General features: G+C 42.3%; 1 protein-coding gene across 1 annotated transcript in view; it reads right to left on the reverse strand.

Annotated features, from left to right (window-relative positions):
• Positions 1-15,068, reverse strand: part of CTNNA3 (catenin alpha 3) — an 892,356-nt gene that overhangs the window by 157,132 nt on the left and 720,156 nt on the right. Inside the window, exons 12-14 of the mRNA XM_048506869.1 lie at positions 9,091-9,242; positions 8,888-8,981; positions 6,918-7,096 (exon numbers count right to left, since the gene is read on the reverse strand). Coding sequence (XP_048362826.1) covers positions 6,918-7,096; positions 8,888-8,981; positions 9,091-9,242 — 425 coding nt within the window. The remainder of the gene's footprint in view (positions 1-6,917; positions 7,097-8,887; positions 8,982-9,090; positions 9,243-15,068) is intronic.

Here is a 15,068-nt window from a genome sequence, read left to right on the forward strand (position 1 = left end):
TAACGTTTTCTGGATTAGCACACACTTCACCAGATGCATGAATTGTTTTCTCACTTGGCAGATGAACATATATGCCACAATAAATCAGCCTTGAGGGTGCCACAATATGCAGTTTTACCTTTCTTGTTCTGCTAACCTGAAACTGACAAGCTTTGTGTAGAATTAGAAATGTTGCCACACTGCAGCTGCCTCCTCCTTCAGAATAGAGCCCATGCTGCTCAGTAGGGAGCATGGAGCAACATGCTGTGATGCACATCATATATGTGAAAAGGAAGAGGATGTTCTGTGATTGTCTAGGGCTCTAGGCTATGTGCTGACTTCCCCTGCAGCTGGCAAGAATATTTGTGTGCAAAGAAAAATCCCAATCCAGTTTAGAACTCTTGTATTGGACACCCAACTACAATTCAAGTCATGTCGCATTCACCCATTACTAATTCTTATCCATTTCTCCTTCAGCTCCTCAGACTAGTAATTTCCTTTCAGAAACTGACTAGTTGATACATACGTAAGTAATCCTTCATTTCTTCCTCCTACTAGGATTTCTTATCACATCGTTTTTGCAAATTTAGTTTAGCAGAACGTATTTCTTTTTGGACAGTCCTTCCTTGCAGTCTTATGTAAACCATAGTTGGCTTGGATGTGAGAGGCTATTGCCAAATAATCATATGTTTGTTATCACATGAGAGCATATAACCCAAGACACTAAGGCCGTTTCCGCACGAATGCGGAAGCGGCCGGGTCGGCGTACTTGACGCCAACTCGACGACGCTAGGACCGTCTGCACGGACTGTCCTAGAAAGAGCCGGGCAGCCGGCGCTGTGGAGTGCCGGCGCCCGGCCGACCCGGCGTGTCCCCGGGGCTCCGGCACGAGGCCTGCTCCAGCGGCACAGGGCAGGGGGGCGCATCCTCAGGCCTCGGTGACGTGCTGGACGCCCGGGGACACGGTAAGTACAGGGAGCAAGGGGGGGAAGCGCCGGGAAGCCGCTGCCGTTCGCATGGCACAGGCTTCCAGCCGGCGTTTTCCCAAGAAGTGCACTTCCGAGCGCACTGGGGAAACGCCGGCGTGGGGAAGGGCAGGCGGCGTGAGGGCAGCCGCGCCCCCTGTGCGAATGGCGGCCTGGGGATGGCGTTTTTGCCGCCCCAGGCCGCCATTAAAGGCCCGTGCGGAAACGGCCAAAGTGAAGGCTGCTTTAACCAATGATCCCTCAGGATAGCTGTTCAGGAAGCACCAAACAAACAATTCATACTGGCATCACCCACCACAACAGAGAACTGGTGCGGTACAGTGGTTGAAGTATCGGACTAACGTCTTGGGAGACCCAGATGTGAATACACACTTTATTCATGGGAGCTCACTGGGTGACCTTGGACCCATCACAAACGCTCAGCCTGGTCCACCACATAGGGTTGTCGTGGTGAGACAGTGGAGGAGGAGAGAATAATGTTCTGTAAAATGCTGGGGATAAAAGCAGCATATAAATACAAAAATGCAAATGCAACAACTGAATTGAAATGGTCTTCAAAGTGTGGCCGTCCACTGTGCTCTCGCACCCAGCTGCCCACTTTAACTGACACTGGCAGCTTATCTTGATAAGATAATCATCATAATCCAGTCTCAGGTGTAGCAATTGCCAATTAGAACACTGTTAGAGCCATTCAGTATCTCTTTCTCTCTACACACCACTTATCTTCAGTACATTCACTCAGGAGATCAATTTAATCAATTGGGCGGATGGAAGGTTCTCAAATAAATTCCATTTATTTAAATTTGCTTACAAAAATTCAGTTTATATTCCTTAGAACCATCCTTGCAAAAGTTCTACATATGGACTGAGGGGTTTGTCAGACTAAATCAATATTGGGAGGGAGGGAGAATTGAATGGTGTGCATATTTTGGCTGTGGGAAGAGAATAGATGGGATATAATTCTTAATATAAATCAAATAACACATAAATAAGGAGTACTCTAATGCTGCTGCAGTTCTCTGGAAAGACAACAGAAAGCAGGTAAAATATTACTTTTCTTTTTAAGAGAAGGCAATGATTACATTTAAGTTTTTTTTCACAGTTGAAATCTGTTACCAATGTTTCCTTTTTTTTTGCCAGAAGATAACAAGAGAGGAACCACGGATGAATGACAGAACAGAGTGAAGAGCAATCACTATGAACACATGAAGGTGCAGTATATAGAATCAGACTATTGATCTATAAGAGGGGTCTGCAACCTGTGGGTCTCCAGATGTTCATGGACTACAATTCCCATCAGCCCCTGCCAGCACGGCCAATTGGCTGTGCAGGCAGGGGCTGATGGGAATTGTAGTCCATGAACATCTGGAGAGCCGCAGGTTGCAGACTCCTGATCTATAAGGTCAGTATTGTCTACTCAGACTGGCAGCTGCTTTCCAAGGTCTCCCATCACCTATTACTGTCCTGATCCTTTAACTGTAGATACCAGGGATTGAGCCTGGGACTTTCTGCATGCAAAGCAGACACTCTACTACCACTAAGTCAATTCCACCAACCCAAGGAAAAACTCAGGTGCAGCAGAAGACTTCCTGGCATGCTGGCCCTTACACACACAAAAAAGGATACAAAATGTTATGACTTTGAATCTGTGGTCGGGCTTAGTCTTATTTTGATCTTTTTCAGTGGATCAGCCTAGCAGAACAATAATGGAACCAACGGTAGGCTGGATGTTACCCAGCAGGCCAGTCAACATTTCAATGCCAGCTCAGCAGCACAGCATGGTGCCAGCCTATGATCTCCTCCCCAATGCCCTCTGCACACAGGGCATATTTGAGAGACTACTTCAACTTTGACCTACACTGTTGACAATGTGAGTTAACATTTGGCGAAGGGCTGCTTTCAGCAGTTAAGACCTATCTGTTTGTTTGTTCAGTTCTCCCTGTAATTACATGGCTAATCCGGCTCCCATGGTGCCGCTGCAGAGAACCTCCTTTTCCTTTCATGTTGAAAAGAACCCCATGAACTGGCATCTTTGTTCATTTCTCTCTCCTGGTTATATTGTGATCAAGAGTTCCATAGTTTCTGTGAGCACTGAAGACCTGGGCAATCAGAAGTCTGAGATATTTGGCTAAGAATCAATACGTCCCAGCAGCTGGCTGCTAAACAGTTTCATTTCCTCCCCTTGCTGCTGGGGATAGCACATATACATAAATATGCATAAACCTTATTAGAACCGCAAAGGCACTTATATGCCACTCTTTCATTTGGCTCATGCTATGAGGCAGCGCTAAGAACCAGATCACGGAAGGGATTGGGGGGGGGGGGGGACAACAATGTGTCATCTACTATGCATCCAAACTCTGAAAAGCTAAGTTTAATGGAAGTTTAACAAAATGTTTACCGGTAATGGGAGTTTAACAAAATGGAAAGGCAAGCTGCACTCTGCTGGATTATTTAATCTTTCGGTGTTGCCAGTGTTAAAATAACCTAGTAGAGGTAAATCAATGGCCCCAGACAAGCAACATGCTTGGGACTGACAGTAAGTTAAACCAAGTGAAAGAATGGCATAATGGTTGGAAGCATTTGTGAGACCCTGGTTCAAATCTCCACACTCCCATGGGTGCTTGCTGGGTAACCTCAGGCCAGCCTCATTCTCTTAGTCCAATCTACTTCACAAGGTTGTTGAGCTGTGAGGAGAAAATAGAGAGGTGGGGAAAACACCCCATGCTATCCCAATTCCAGCTTCCCAGATGCTCTTCTAGCAGCCTGTGGGATCTGGCAGCCCATGTAGATACATTCAAGAGAAATGTATTTATAAGTTTACTTATTGTGTTAGTTTAGACTAATATTTACTAGATTTAGTTTCTTTTCATTAATTTTAGGAGATAGCAAGTGTGATATGACTGAGGCATTGTCAGACTGGCCTTGTGAAGGAGGGAGCCTGAAGGATCTGGGTGAAATGCCTGACCTCTGTCTCATTTAAATGTTAAGATTAATGCCCCCCCACCAGTGATAGATCTCCAACCCTAAGTATACATGTGTTCCATGTAGTAATCTGTTATAGGTGTAACCTGTAGTGTAAAAGGTGTGCTTTTATGATGTAATCAGGGATGTAGACTTGACTGCCATTCATGTATCTTTAAAATATTTGATTCTTGCATATCAGGACTTCAGCCTTTGAGTTTGTGCTGCAGCATAAATAAACTTTTTAAAAAAGTAATACCTCTCATGTCTTGGTGATCTTATTGGACCTACAGAATGCTGAGATCTCAAGCCTTTTCCCTAAAGGTGGGCTATCAGGATGGATTAAGAATAGAGAAAGTGAGGGATGCAGTCCCTCTGGGTAAGAAGAGTGTGTGTGTGTGTGTGTATGTGAAGATAAGTCAGGAAGCAAAGGAGGAGGAGGAGGAGGAGGAGGAGGAGGAGGAGGAGGAGTTTGGATTTATATCCCATCTTTCTCTTCTGTAAGGAGCCTCAAGGTGGCTTTTTCCCTTCCACTCCCCGCAACAGACATATTTTGAGGTAGGTGAGGATGAGAGAGTTCTGAAAAACTGTGACTAGCCCAAGGTCACCCAGCAGGAATGTAGGAGTGCAGAAACACACCTGGTTCACCAGATAAGCCTCTGCCACTAGGGAGAGGTGGAACTTAACCTGCTTGCCACAGCAGCATCTCTTCAGGATTATTTACTTGGATGCACCACAAACATTTAGAGTTCTTTCTGTTTTTGACTATAGAAGAGTCCTTCCTCATAATGTCGCAATGATTCTTAATGGCTACAAGTGACCAGACATTAGGAGGCTAAATTTGCTAAAGGTGTAAAGGTGTCTCCATGGTTTCTAAAAAAGTGGTGGATTCAGAAATAAAGGCACAAAGTCCCTTTGCAGGAGTGTGCTATTATTGGATAGTCCATCAATTGTTACATCATAGTTTTACAGCCCCATCCAAAGCCCCAGGCCGCCGTGGATGGCACCACTGCCCCACTGTCTCCAGAGGGCTTTCAGGCAGCCTGGGGAGGCAGAAAAAACCCTCCCCTCTCCATCTGCTTGAAAGCTCTCCATGGGATTCAATGGACTTATGTCACTCCTTTGGTAGGCATAAGTCCAGGATGCTGGCCATGGGGCCTACAATGCAAAAGCCCGGTGGAAGCTGACTGTAGTTGGCTTCTGTTCCAGGTTGCACACACACCCCTGCTGGCATCTGATTGGACACCAGCATAGCTCTGCAACAGCACCTGCTTCCAAATTTTGCCACTGTAGACCTGTGACGTGCCTGGCCGCCTGTGCTCTCTCCACTGGTAGGGCTGCCCTTACACCAGCCAAGGGGCAAACATGCTGGCGCAGCATTGTGCCACCTCCATCAGTCCATTTACACCCCTCCTGCAGGATTACGCCATTAATCATAGAAATTTGTTTGAAATACACATATACTTGCTGCCATTGAGCTACCAAGCAGTTATGGCAGGACAGTCAATATGGATGCTTCTAAATTGCTCCCCAATGCAAAAAATATTCCAATGATCAGTTGTTCATGTTGTATCATGCAAGTAGGTACAGAAACATGTAGGGAACGCACATAAAACATGTTAATCCTTACTAGTAGCAAACTCTACACGCATCCACACAAATGAAGTTCCACAGTTCATAGTTGATCATCGGAAGAATACTAAAAGGAACACAAAACTGAAAAAACTAAAAGGAACACAAAGCAAAGCTATGCTATCAGTACAGAACTATCAGTGTTGCTCATCCATCCCTAATAAGCCACATTTCCCAGTGCATGACAAAAGAACAGTTCAAAATTTCATTAGAAGCAAAAATAGAGAAAAATTCCGAGCCCCTGGCTAATATCGTACCTTTGTGGAACTTTCAAGGAGGCAACAAACATTTCAACAACAAAAAGAAGCCAGACATCTTGGTGTGGACCTTTATGTTCCTAATGGGATTCACTTAAACTGAAAATACAGGAATTCAGGCTCAGATAACACATCTGAAGAATTATGAATGAAGGTAAAAGACAATAAAAGGAGACAAGCACAATTCCTCAAGGGGGCTTTGCAAACTTTTAATTAAATCACTGAAGGCATCGCTTTCCCCCATACTCTTTTCAAGCAGCCTCATTGATCCTGCTGACATCTCGTCACATTCCACAACCTGCCTTTTTATTTTTTTACTCATCCCATTCTACAGTCATAGCAAAGAAAGGAGGCAGACATTGGCAAATCTAGGCTTTCTGATACCCAGACAAGGGCACAAAATAGTAAATCCCAATGAAACCAGCTTGTACATAATTTTTCAAAACTCTAATATGTGCCATATGTGGAGCACCTATTTCAAGACTTCTCACTTCAGTTATTAATTTAACATCTGAATGTACTGCTGTAAGACTCAATACTGAAAGGCCAAATATGCCTCTGTGCTCACAATGCCAGTGCCATATTCTGCTTCTGGTATTTGAAAAGTAACTCCTGCTAAAATAAAACTAAAATAAAACTTATTTATTTATTTATTATTTATTACTTAAACTTTTAAACCGCCCCATCCCCGAAAGGCTCTGGGCGGTGTACAACACAAAAATATAAATACAGTTAAATAAATTACTAAAACCATTTAAAACAGCGATAACAGTAAAAGTATTTTAATTTTTTGTTTCATTCAATTTACAGGCCGCCCTTCACCATATGCGCTCAAGGTGGCTTACAATATTAAAATATAACAATAAAATCTACAAAATATTAGATATAAAATCAATGAGATGTAATTATCAATATTCTGGTGCCATTAATTTCTTCACAGGGATAGACAGGCCAATTAAGATTGTACCTCCATGAAATCCACATTCACACGGGGAAGGAAGAGGGAAAGGGAAGGCCAGCTAGATGGATAAATACGTTTGCTCACTCAACTTTAGGAATAGAAGAACAACTCCATCTTGAAGGCCCTGTAAAACTGTACTAAGCCTTGCAAGACCTGGGCCTCGCTTGACAGAGCATTCCACCAGGCCAGGGCTGGAGCCAAGAAGGCTCTGGTCCTTGTTGAAGCCTGTTGGACAGCTTTTTGGCCAGGGACCACCAGCACGTTTTTATTTGCTGAGTGTAATGCTCTTTGGGGAACGTATTGGGAGAGGTGGTAACCTACCAAGGCATATAAAAGTATATGTCTGAGAAACAGAACTTCTCGATTTCCACTTCACCAACAAATCAACATCCTTTGTAAACAATTATTCCATACATTTGCAAGGTATGTTTATACCTTGTTCTGAGAACTTTTAATGAAGACCGTGATAATACAACAAACTGTTCACTCTGCATAACGTATAAATAATGTGCATGGGAGTTAGGAATGTGAAATAAGCTGGCTAGTTATTCCTATCTTGCATGTTATAATGGGGAGGGAGTGAGGCGGAATCTGGTTTTAGGTTGAACTAGTGGGCCCGTCCACGCGTTGCTGTGGCTGAGTCTGGTGAAGTGGAAACGAAAGAAAAGGGGAAGCGAACAGTTCGAACATGTGTCATTGCACAATGATTGCAAGGGAGGGAGGGGCAAGGGCCCCCTCACTCCCCTCCCTCTCTCCCATTCCCTTGCATGGCAACCCGGCCGGTCCCTCCCTAACGTTCCCCTTCTTCTGCTAGGGTGGGCGGGCCATGTGCAGGTGGTTGGTCCTGTCCCTTTCACTCCCTTCCCTTGCAGGTGAATTATCTAGCGTAAAACATGCTGGGAGGCATGAGCTACGTTATGTTCAAATTTCAGAGCATTTGGTCCAGCAAACCCCTAGACCCTCCCTCACCTTCCCCTTCCTCTGCTAGGGTGGGTGGGCCATGTGCAGATGGCCCGCCCCATCCCTTTCACTCCATAAGGCAGTGGTTTTCAAGGAAGGCATGGCTGGTTCCCTTGTATCAGAGGGTGTTGCTTTGACGGCCAGCAGATGGCGCTGTTGCTGAACAGAACTGTGGTTCCAACTGTCACAGGTGTGGCATGTACACAATAACTGGCACAGTTGTGACATGTACAAAACAGGAGGTGTGGGAACAGTATGGAAACCTGGCCACACGCAAATGCGATGTTGTGTGAAAAGTTCAAAGCAATCGGTCCAGTAGTTTGGGAGATTACCTGTCAGCAGAAAAACGCACTGATAGATTTTTATATATATAGATAATAGACAGAGACTGTGTTATTGTTGAAAGCAACAACTGAAATTGGCAGGATCAGCATCCTAGACCCAATTTCAGTCCTCATCACTTCTGCCAAGTTGATCTGGACCCATTCAGAAGAACAATCCTGGGAATCCCAGCCACCTTTGCGCAGATAACCAGAAACAGCCCCCAAACTCCCCAGAAGCTGTTTGTTCCCATTCCTCTTCAAAGTGCCACCGTCTGGCCTCAGCTATGGGATGCTGGCATCAACATGGCCTGGTCTGATAGGCAGCACACACCAGTGCTCAGGATCTCTCAAAATTCGTAACCATTCCTTTCCCAGTTGATCGTTAGGCTTACATGGGAGTGAGCATATCCAGTAATTGTGCCCCCTTCCTCCATAAACACGGGACATGCCAACAGGAAATGGGTGAAAATAACATGCATGGATTACTGTTCTGCAGTGTGGACAACTTGAATCAAAACAGTGTATTCCATTGAGAATTTCTATTGAAAAACTATACAAAACAATGATTCCGGAGCATTCAAAAATATGACACCCCCCTTGCCCTTTGGATAGTATGGTATATTATTCTACGACCTCAGGCCTCATTATCCCAATAGTGTTATTCTAGTGATGTGCCAGCTACTGTGCAGCGTGTCTTCTTTGTGCACCTCTGGAGTAATCTGACTGAGAAGCGCAAGGCTACTTTACAACAGCCCCTTGGGAGAGGGCGGTATAAAAGTGGAATGAATAAATAAATAAATAAATAAAATAAACAGGTGAATCAACAATTTTTAAATTTAATTTCTCCATCAGCAACTTTTACAATATGGAAGTTTGTCCATTTCCCTTGTTTGCCCATTTCCCTTATGCATAAGAAATGCTGCACAGAAAAAAAAGTTTTGATATTCATTAATTAGTAACGAACGAAGCAATCATTTATTCATTTCATAACATTTATTGGCATAAGGCAAAGCAATCAAAACACTTACCCGAATCATCAGAACGGAACATCTGATATTATGAATGGTATCGTAAACCTTCTTAGAGATGTCCACAAACTGATTATCATCAAACAGATGAATTGTACCCCTGTTTAAATTTTCCAGTGCAGTGTTGACTTGAGTGATAAATTCTGGAATCACTGTCAAATTGAAAAACAAACAAACACTAGTACATGAAAGAAATGTTGACTGTAGGATGATCGTCTTCTAGACTTAAGAAATCCTGCAAATCTGGTTTTTTTAAAATCCTAGGAATGATGAAGGGAAAGAGATATAGGAATGGAAATGTAACAGACAGCTAGGGATAGAACATGTAACAAGGGGTGAAGATAGATTTCATGAGTTCTACTTGAGTTGTACTGAAGCATAAACAGTTTGCATGAGGCCTTCAAACCCATGGGACAGTAAAATTAACATCAACACTGATGCCTGTATCAAGATTTTTCTAATCTGCAAGTTTACTAGCTGGCCATCCCTTTATTATGATGATGAGCAGCTGATATTTCTTCAGTGGAAGTTAATTGTTAGAAAATAATCTGTAGATTTTTCCGAGGCTTCACAAAGACAAAAGGTTTGCATAAAATTTAGAAGGTGTAATTGTATTTATGTAATTGTAATCGTATTTATGACTGCACTGTTATATCACTGTGAATTCATAAAGTTGTGTTGATCTGATCTGGGCATACTATCAGTTCTCAGAGAACTTCCTTACAAAAATATGTGAATCAAAACATATATTCAAACTTAAAAATGTTTAAAAGCTCAGTCATGCATATCCATTGCCAGGAGTATTGAGTATGTAACCACTAGTTACCAGTCAGCATTGTAGGCCTTTTAACACAATATATAGGGGAAATAATAATTTGATCTTCAAAAAGAGGACGTCAGAAAACCTCTTTGTGATGCTGATAGTCTTGCTTGAAAAGTTTTTTAACCATTTGGAGTCTTCGCTGGTTCAAAGTGGGTTAAAAGGATCTTCAGTAAAAGATCAGAAAGACTAGTTAAATGGCAAAAGATTAATTTTTGCATATGGCTATAACTGTGGACAATGAATCTGTTTTACTCTTCAAATAACAATCTTTTTTTCACGATAGATAAATGAGCTTGGCATTACAGTATAGCAATTTTTTTAAAAAAAAGAATCAGATGCTGATGTATCAGTTGATTTGATCATAACTCAGATCAGTTCTCACATAATCACTGCAAAGGCAATCTGGAAATTAATCAACTTCAAGGGGTTCAATATTATTACTTCCACTTTTCATCACAGTCCAATAATGAAACAGTCATTCTGAACAGCTTCTTCTTTTTCTCAGCTAGATCATGTTCTAAAATGATCGCTAAATTCTTATGTGGTTTTGACTAACCCACGAGTACGATCTATAAAGAGACCTACTGAAGTTATGCAGGTGAGCAAAGTGCTTCTTCCGCTCTGCTTATGCCACGTGTTCAATCCCTGTGCCCCTACGACAGTTCACAGATCTACACCAATGAAGGTGGTGACATTTTATATCTGCACCCTGTAAACAACATTTGAAAATCTGTGTCTAATGTATTGTCAAAGGCTTTCACGGCCAGAATCACTGGGGTGATGTCTGGTTTCCGGGCTGTAGAACACTAGAACATGGCCATACAGCCCGGAAACCAGACAGCACCCCAATCTGTGTCTACTTTACCATTGTAGGTAATCAGAATCCTTCTCTCACTTTAATGTGCTGAGAAGATTTGAGTGTATCAATAAAACCAAGAGCAATACCATCAGGAGTTTAGACTTTGTCAAGAGGCCAAATTCCTACCAGAATCACTCAAAGTGGAATGGTCAAAGCTGAATCCAATTCAAATTGACTCAGAACCAGTGTGGGGTCAGGCTGGCGTGTTTCCCCACCCTATTTGCACAAATGGCACTTATGCTGGTAGGGAGGGCAAACTGGGAGGTGGGTGAGTACCATGAAGCTCTGCAGCACTCGACCTGGAAGAGCCTGCACCCTGAAGAGCTGTGCAGGCCTACAACTGTTCCAGATATTTCCAGGGGTGGAGCTGACTTTTGCTGGTCTCCACTGACCTTTTGCAAGGGTACACTCCTGGTGTGGCCCTCAGACTTAGTCCACATAAACAGTGGTGAGAGTCTGTTTCATCTATGGGTCTCTTCTTGTTGCCCAGAGCCCCTTTGGAGGTGCTGCAGCCCTGCCTTCACTGTGCTATCTCCAGACACAGCACAGTTCCCCCCACCCCAAAACTGGATTGTACTGTAAGATACATCCACCCACCTCCCTTCAGGGATCAACAACTACATCATCAGAAAAGAATGGACAGTTCCAATGTTAATGGGACAGAGGAATCCTTGAAAGATAGCAGCTTAGTAGCAACAGTAGTAGAAGATTCTTTCCTTCTTTCAAGCTCCTTTGAACTAAAGATCTTGAGTAAGCTTTTATTTATTTAAGGAAAATATGGTGGAGGGATACTTGGCCATGATCCTTGGTTCTCTGTCCACCAGCAAGTAGAGGACTAGATCATCTTTTGTTACGGTAAAAAGTAACATAGGCCCCTTCTGCACATGCAGAATAATGCATTTTCAAACCACTTTCACAACTGTTTGCAAGTGGATTTTGCTATTCCGCACAGCTTCAAAGAGCATTGAAAGCAGTTTGAAAGTGCATTATTCTGCATGTGCGGAAGGAGCCTTAGTTATAAGAGGAGCAATCCATAAATCACATAATAAGAATTATAACGAGGGCATTCCAAAATCATGTGTGATGAAGAGTCAACCTGTTTCAAATTGCATTAACAAACAATATCTCCCGAATAAAACTGCCAATGGTGCAGCATTCAGATGTGCAAGAATAAATGTTCTACAATACCAAATGTTCTACAATACCAAGAATAAATGTTCTACAATATCAATTAGGTTTCTAATGTAAGCTGGGATGCTTAAAGATGAATGAATGCCAAAGAACTGGGTATAATCTACTTCTGATAATCGATGATGAAAAATCCAAAATGAAAGAAGATTTAGTTCTGGAAAACAGGACCCCCAAGTTGGATGGCACTTAATTAGCAATTGGGGAAGAGCAGAAAACAAATACATGTAATACTGTTCTCAATTATGCAATTTGACTAAAGCCAATAGGACATTCAGTGGCTGAGATGATGCAAAAGATGAGACACATGAAACATCAGAGTTACAAACCAAACTCAAAATCATAAAATGAGAAAAGGAATGTTTAAACATTTCCTTCCCGGGAGTGAGTGAATAAAAGTAGATTGAATTAGGATACTTCCAGCCATACAATTACAAAGTATTGTACTGTGGAAATGACAAACACAGAAGAAATTGAGTTTCTCTAACAGTGAGGTATGATGCAACACAAGCCATCTGGGGATACAATGCAAAGTCTGACCAAATAACACCAATCAGATTTCATGAAAAACATGTCACATAATTATCATTCAAGTTTATGCCCCAACTACAGATTCTGAAGAGGAAGAAGTTGATCACACACCTAAGCAAGATGTGTTGACAATCCTAAGTGACCCAAATACAAAAGCAGAAGACAATACAAAATCAAATACTGTCAGAAAATTTGGGCTAGGAGAAAGGCATGAAGCAAGAGAGTGACTCAAAGAATTCTGTGAAAACATGTCGTTCATTGTGAACACGTTTTGGGCAACAAACCATATTATTGCATATATGAACATCAATGTATATAAAAATAAATACAGAAGCAGAAGCAGAAGATGGAGAAACTTTATTCTCTCTGCTAAAAAATATACACTGTCGGGTACTCAGAGAATCTGCCCACAATCTGTTGGGTGACCTGCACAGAATGGTGGGTGTGCAGATTCTCCCTGACAGTGGCAGAGCAGAACTTAAAGTGAACGGGTGGAAGGGAAGGATTGCCTGTTGTGTTTGTGTGGGAGCATCTCCAACCCAGGATTGTGCAAAAGGAATGCCGGTTTAGCAATTTTCAAAAATTCCAAGTTTGAGGGGAATAAAACAGGCCACACTTGCTTTGGGAATAGGACCATGTGAAGCCCCCCCCCCCCCCCCGCACTCCTCAGTTGATATAATTGTCTACACTCGTTATATTTGGCCTGTGTGGAATCCACCTGTAATACTTTTATCTTTCTTTTCATGCATCCACAATTCACAATACACCTGAATTGCTTATGAGAGCATTCACATTTTCCACTGTCCTTCTTCAAAGCGTTCAGCTATGATACTATTTGAATCTGAATGTTCAGAACATGGAACATTGCTCCAGGCACAGAATTTCTAGAATCTGGGATGCGGGATCATATTGACAAAAACACATCATTGGCTGTCCATTCAGTCCATCTATTCCAATCATTCCAAAATTGTGTCATGGGGCATTCTAGTACACAGAAAGACATGAATTACAAAACTAAAGGCTCCCGTGAGCTTAAAATATGTACTGATGAGGCTATCTGCTGCATCTCTGCATAGGTTATCATTCTGGTCTTGCCGACTTCCAATCTGTGAGCGGATAATTCCTCTCCATCTCTATATCATATGGTGATATGAGCACTCAGTCTTTATGCAGCAGAGTTTCCCATTGCTTAGTGCACATCTGCTTCAGTCACTGCTCTGGGTTTGTTCAGATCAGTGGTTTGTACAAAGGGTGTGGACCCCGAGTGGTTAATTCTTACTCTTCCATGCTGTAAACCATTTTAAATTTCAAAATGAAGTGTGCCTCCAATTTTGTATGAGAAAAAAAGCATGCCTCCATTATTAGAACCTTGGGAAACATTGATCTATTTGCTACGCCACTTTATTCGACACTGTATGAAAATAATTCTTAAATAATAGATAATATCATTCTCTAACCTGAGACAACTGCCTGGGCTAAGATTATTTAAGTGCAGCTGGGCCATCATTTGTAATTTGCGCAATTCATTTCAGGTCAGATTACTAACAATGCAGTAAAATTCTTAATGAGTAGTTGAGAAATGATCTGCTCAAAAATAGATTTTAAAAAAATAAGAATGACATGAACATAATAGAAAACTATTTTGGCTCTTTGCAAAGGCTTGAACTAAACGACACAGGCAATCTTTGCATGTCACCAACATCTAAGGTTCTTTGTAATTAGTCCTTGCAATGAAGTGGACAAAAGGAAAAGATTAAATTGTTTCTAAATTTTGTTACATTGCGGCATAGACGTTCTCTAATGTTTCTGTAATTAAATGTCATTGGCTTAGCATTTGTCCCAGTATCATGAGAGACAGCTCATAAAGGTTTCTGTAAGTGGGGGGCTAACCAGATTTGTCACAACGTCCCTTTGATATCTGCTCTACATCTCTTAGGCTTTTATTGTTAAAGTTTAATCATAAATTCTATAACAAGTTGGAAGGCTACAGTCAGGAAGAAAGATTAAAGACGTTTCTCAGAGAAAAACTGCAATGACTTAATTCTCTGTTGGTAATTGTTACTGTGGGACACAATGCAATATGCCAGGGGTCTGCAACCTGCGGCTCTCCAGACGTTCATGAACTACAAATCCCATCAGTCCCTGCCAGCATGGCCAATTGGTCATGCTGGCAGGGACTGATGGGAATTGTAGCCCATGAACATCTGGAGAGCCGCAGGTTGCAGACCCCTGCAATATGCAATCAGGAAATCCCTGGTTCAAATCCCTCTCCAGCTACAAACATTAGATATATAGCAAGGGGGTAGTCATGAGCATGTGTGGCAGCAAAATAACAGAGTTGTGTGGCACCCTAAAGGCTAACAAATTTATTGTGGTATAATCTTTCATGAGCTAAAGGAGAAGCCAGAAAGCCCACTTTCCCAGGTCACATGAGTGTTACAGTATACAGATGTGTGCACAGATGTATACCCCAATGTGTTGCAGGGCACAGCTGAAAAGATCCATCCCAAAAGGTACGCAGATGATCCATTCAGAGTGGGTGTGTGAACCACTCCCAACTGCTGATGAGTGAACAAC

Source organism: Sphaerodactylus townsendi, linkage group LG08 (genome assembly GCF_021028975.2).
Source record: "Sphaerodactylus townsendi isolate TG3544 linkage group LG08, MPM_Stown_v2.3, whole genome shotgun sequence".
Lineage (NCBI taxonomy): Eukaryota > Metazoa > Chordata > Lepidosauria > Squamata > Sphaerodactylidae > Sphaerodactylus > Sphaerodactylus townsendi.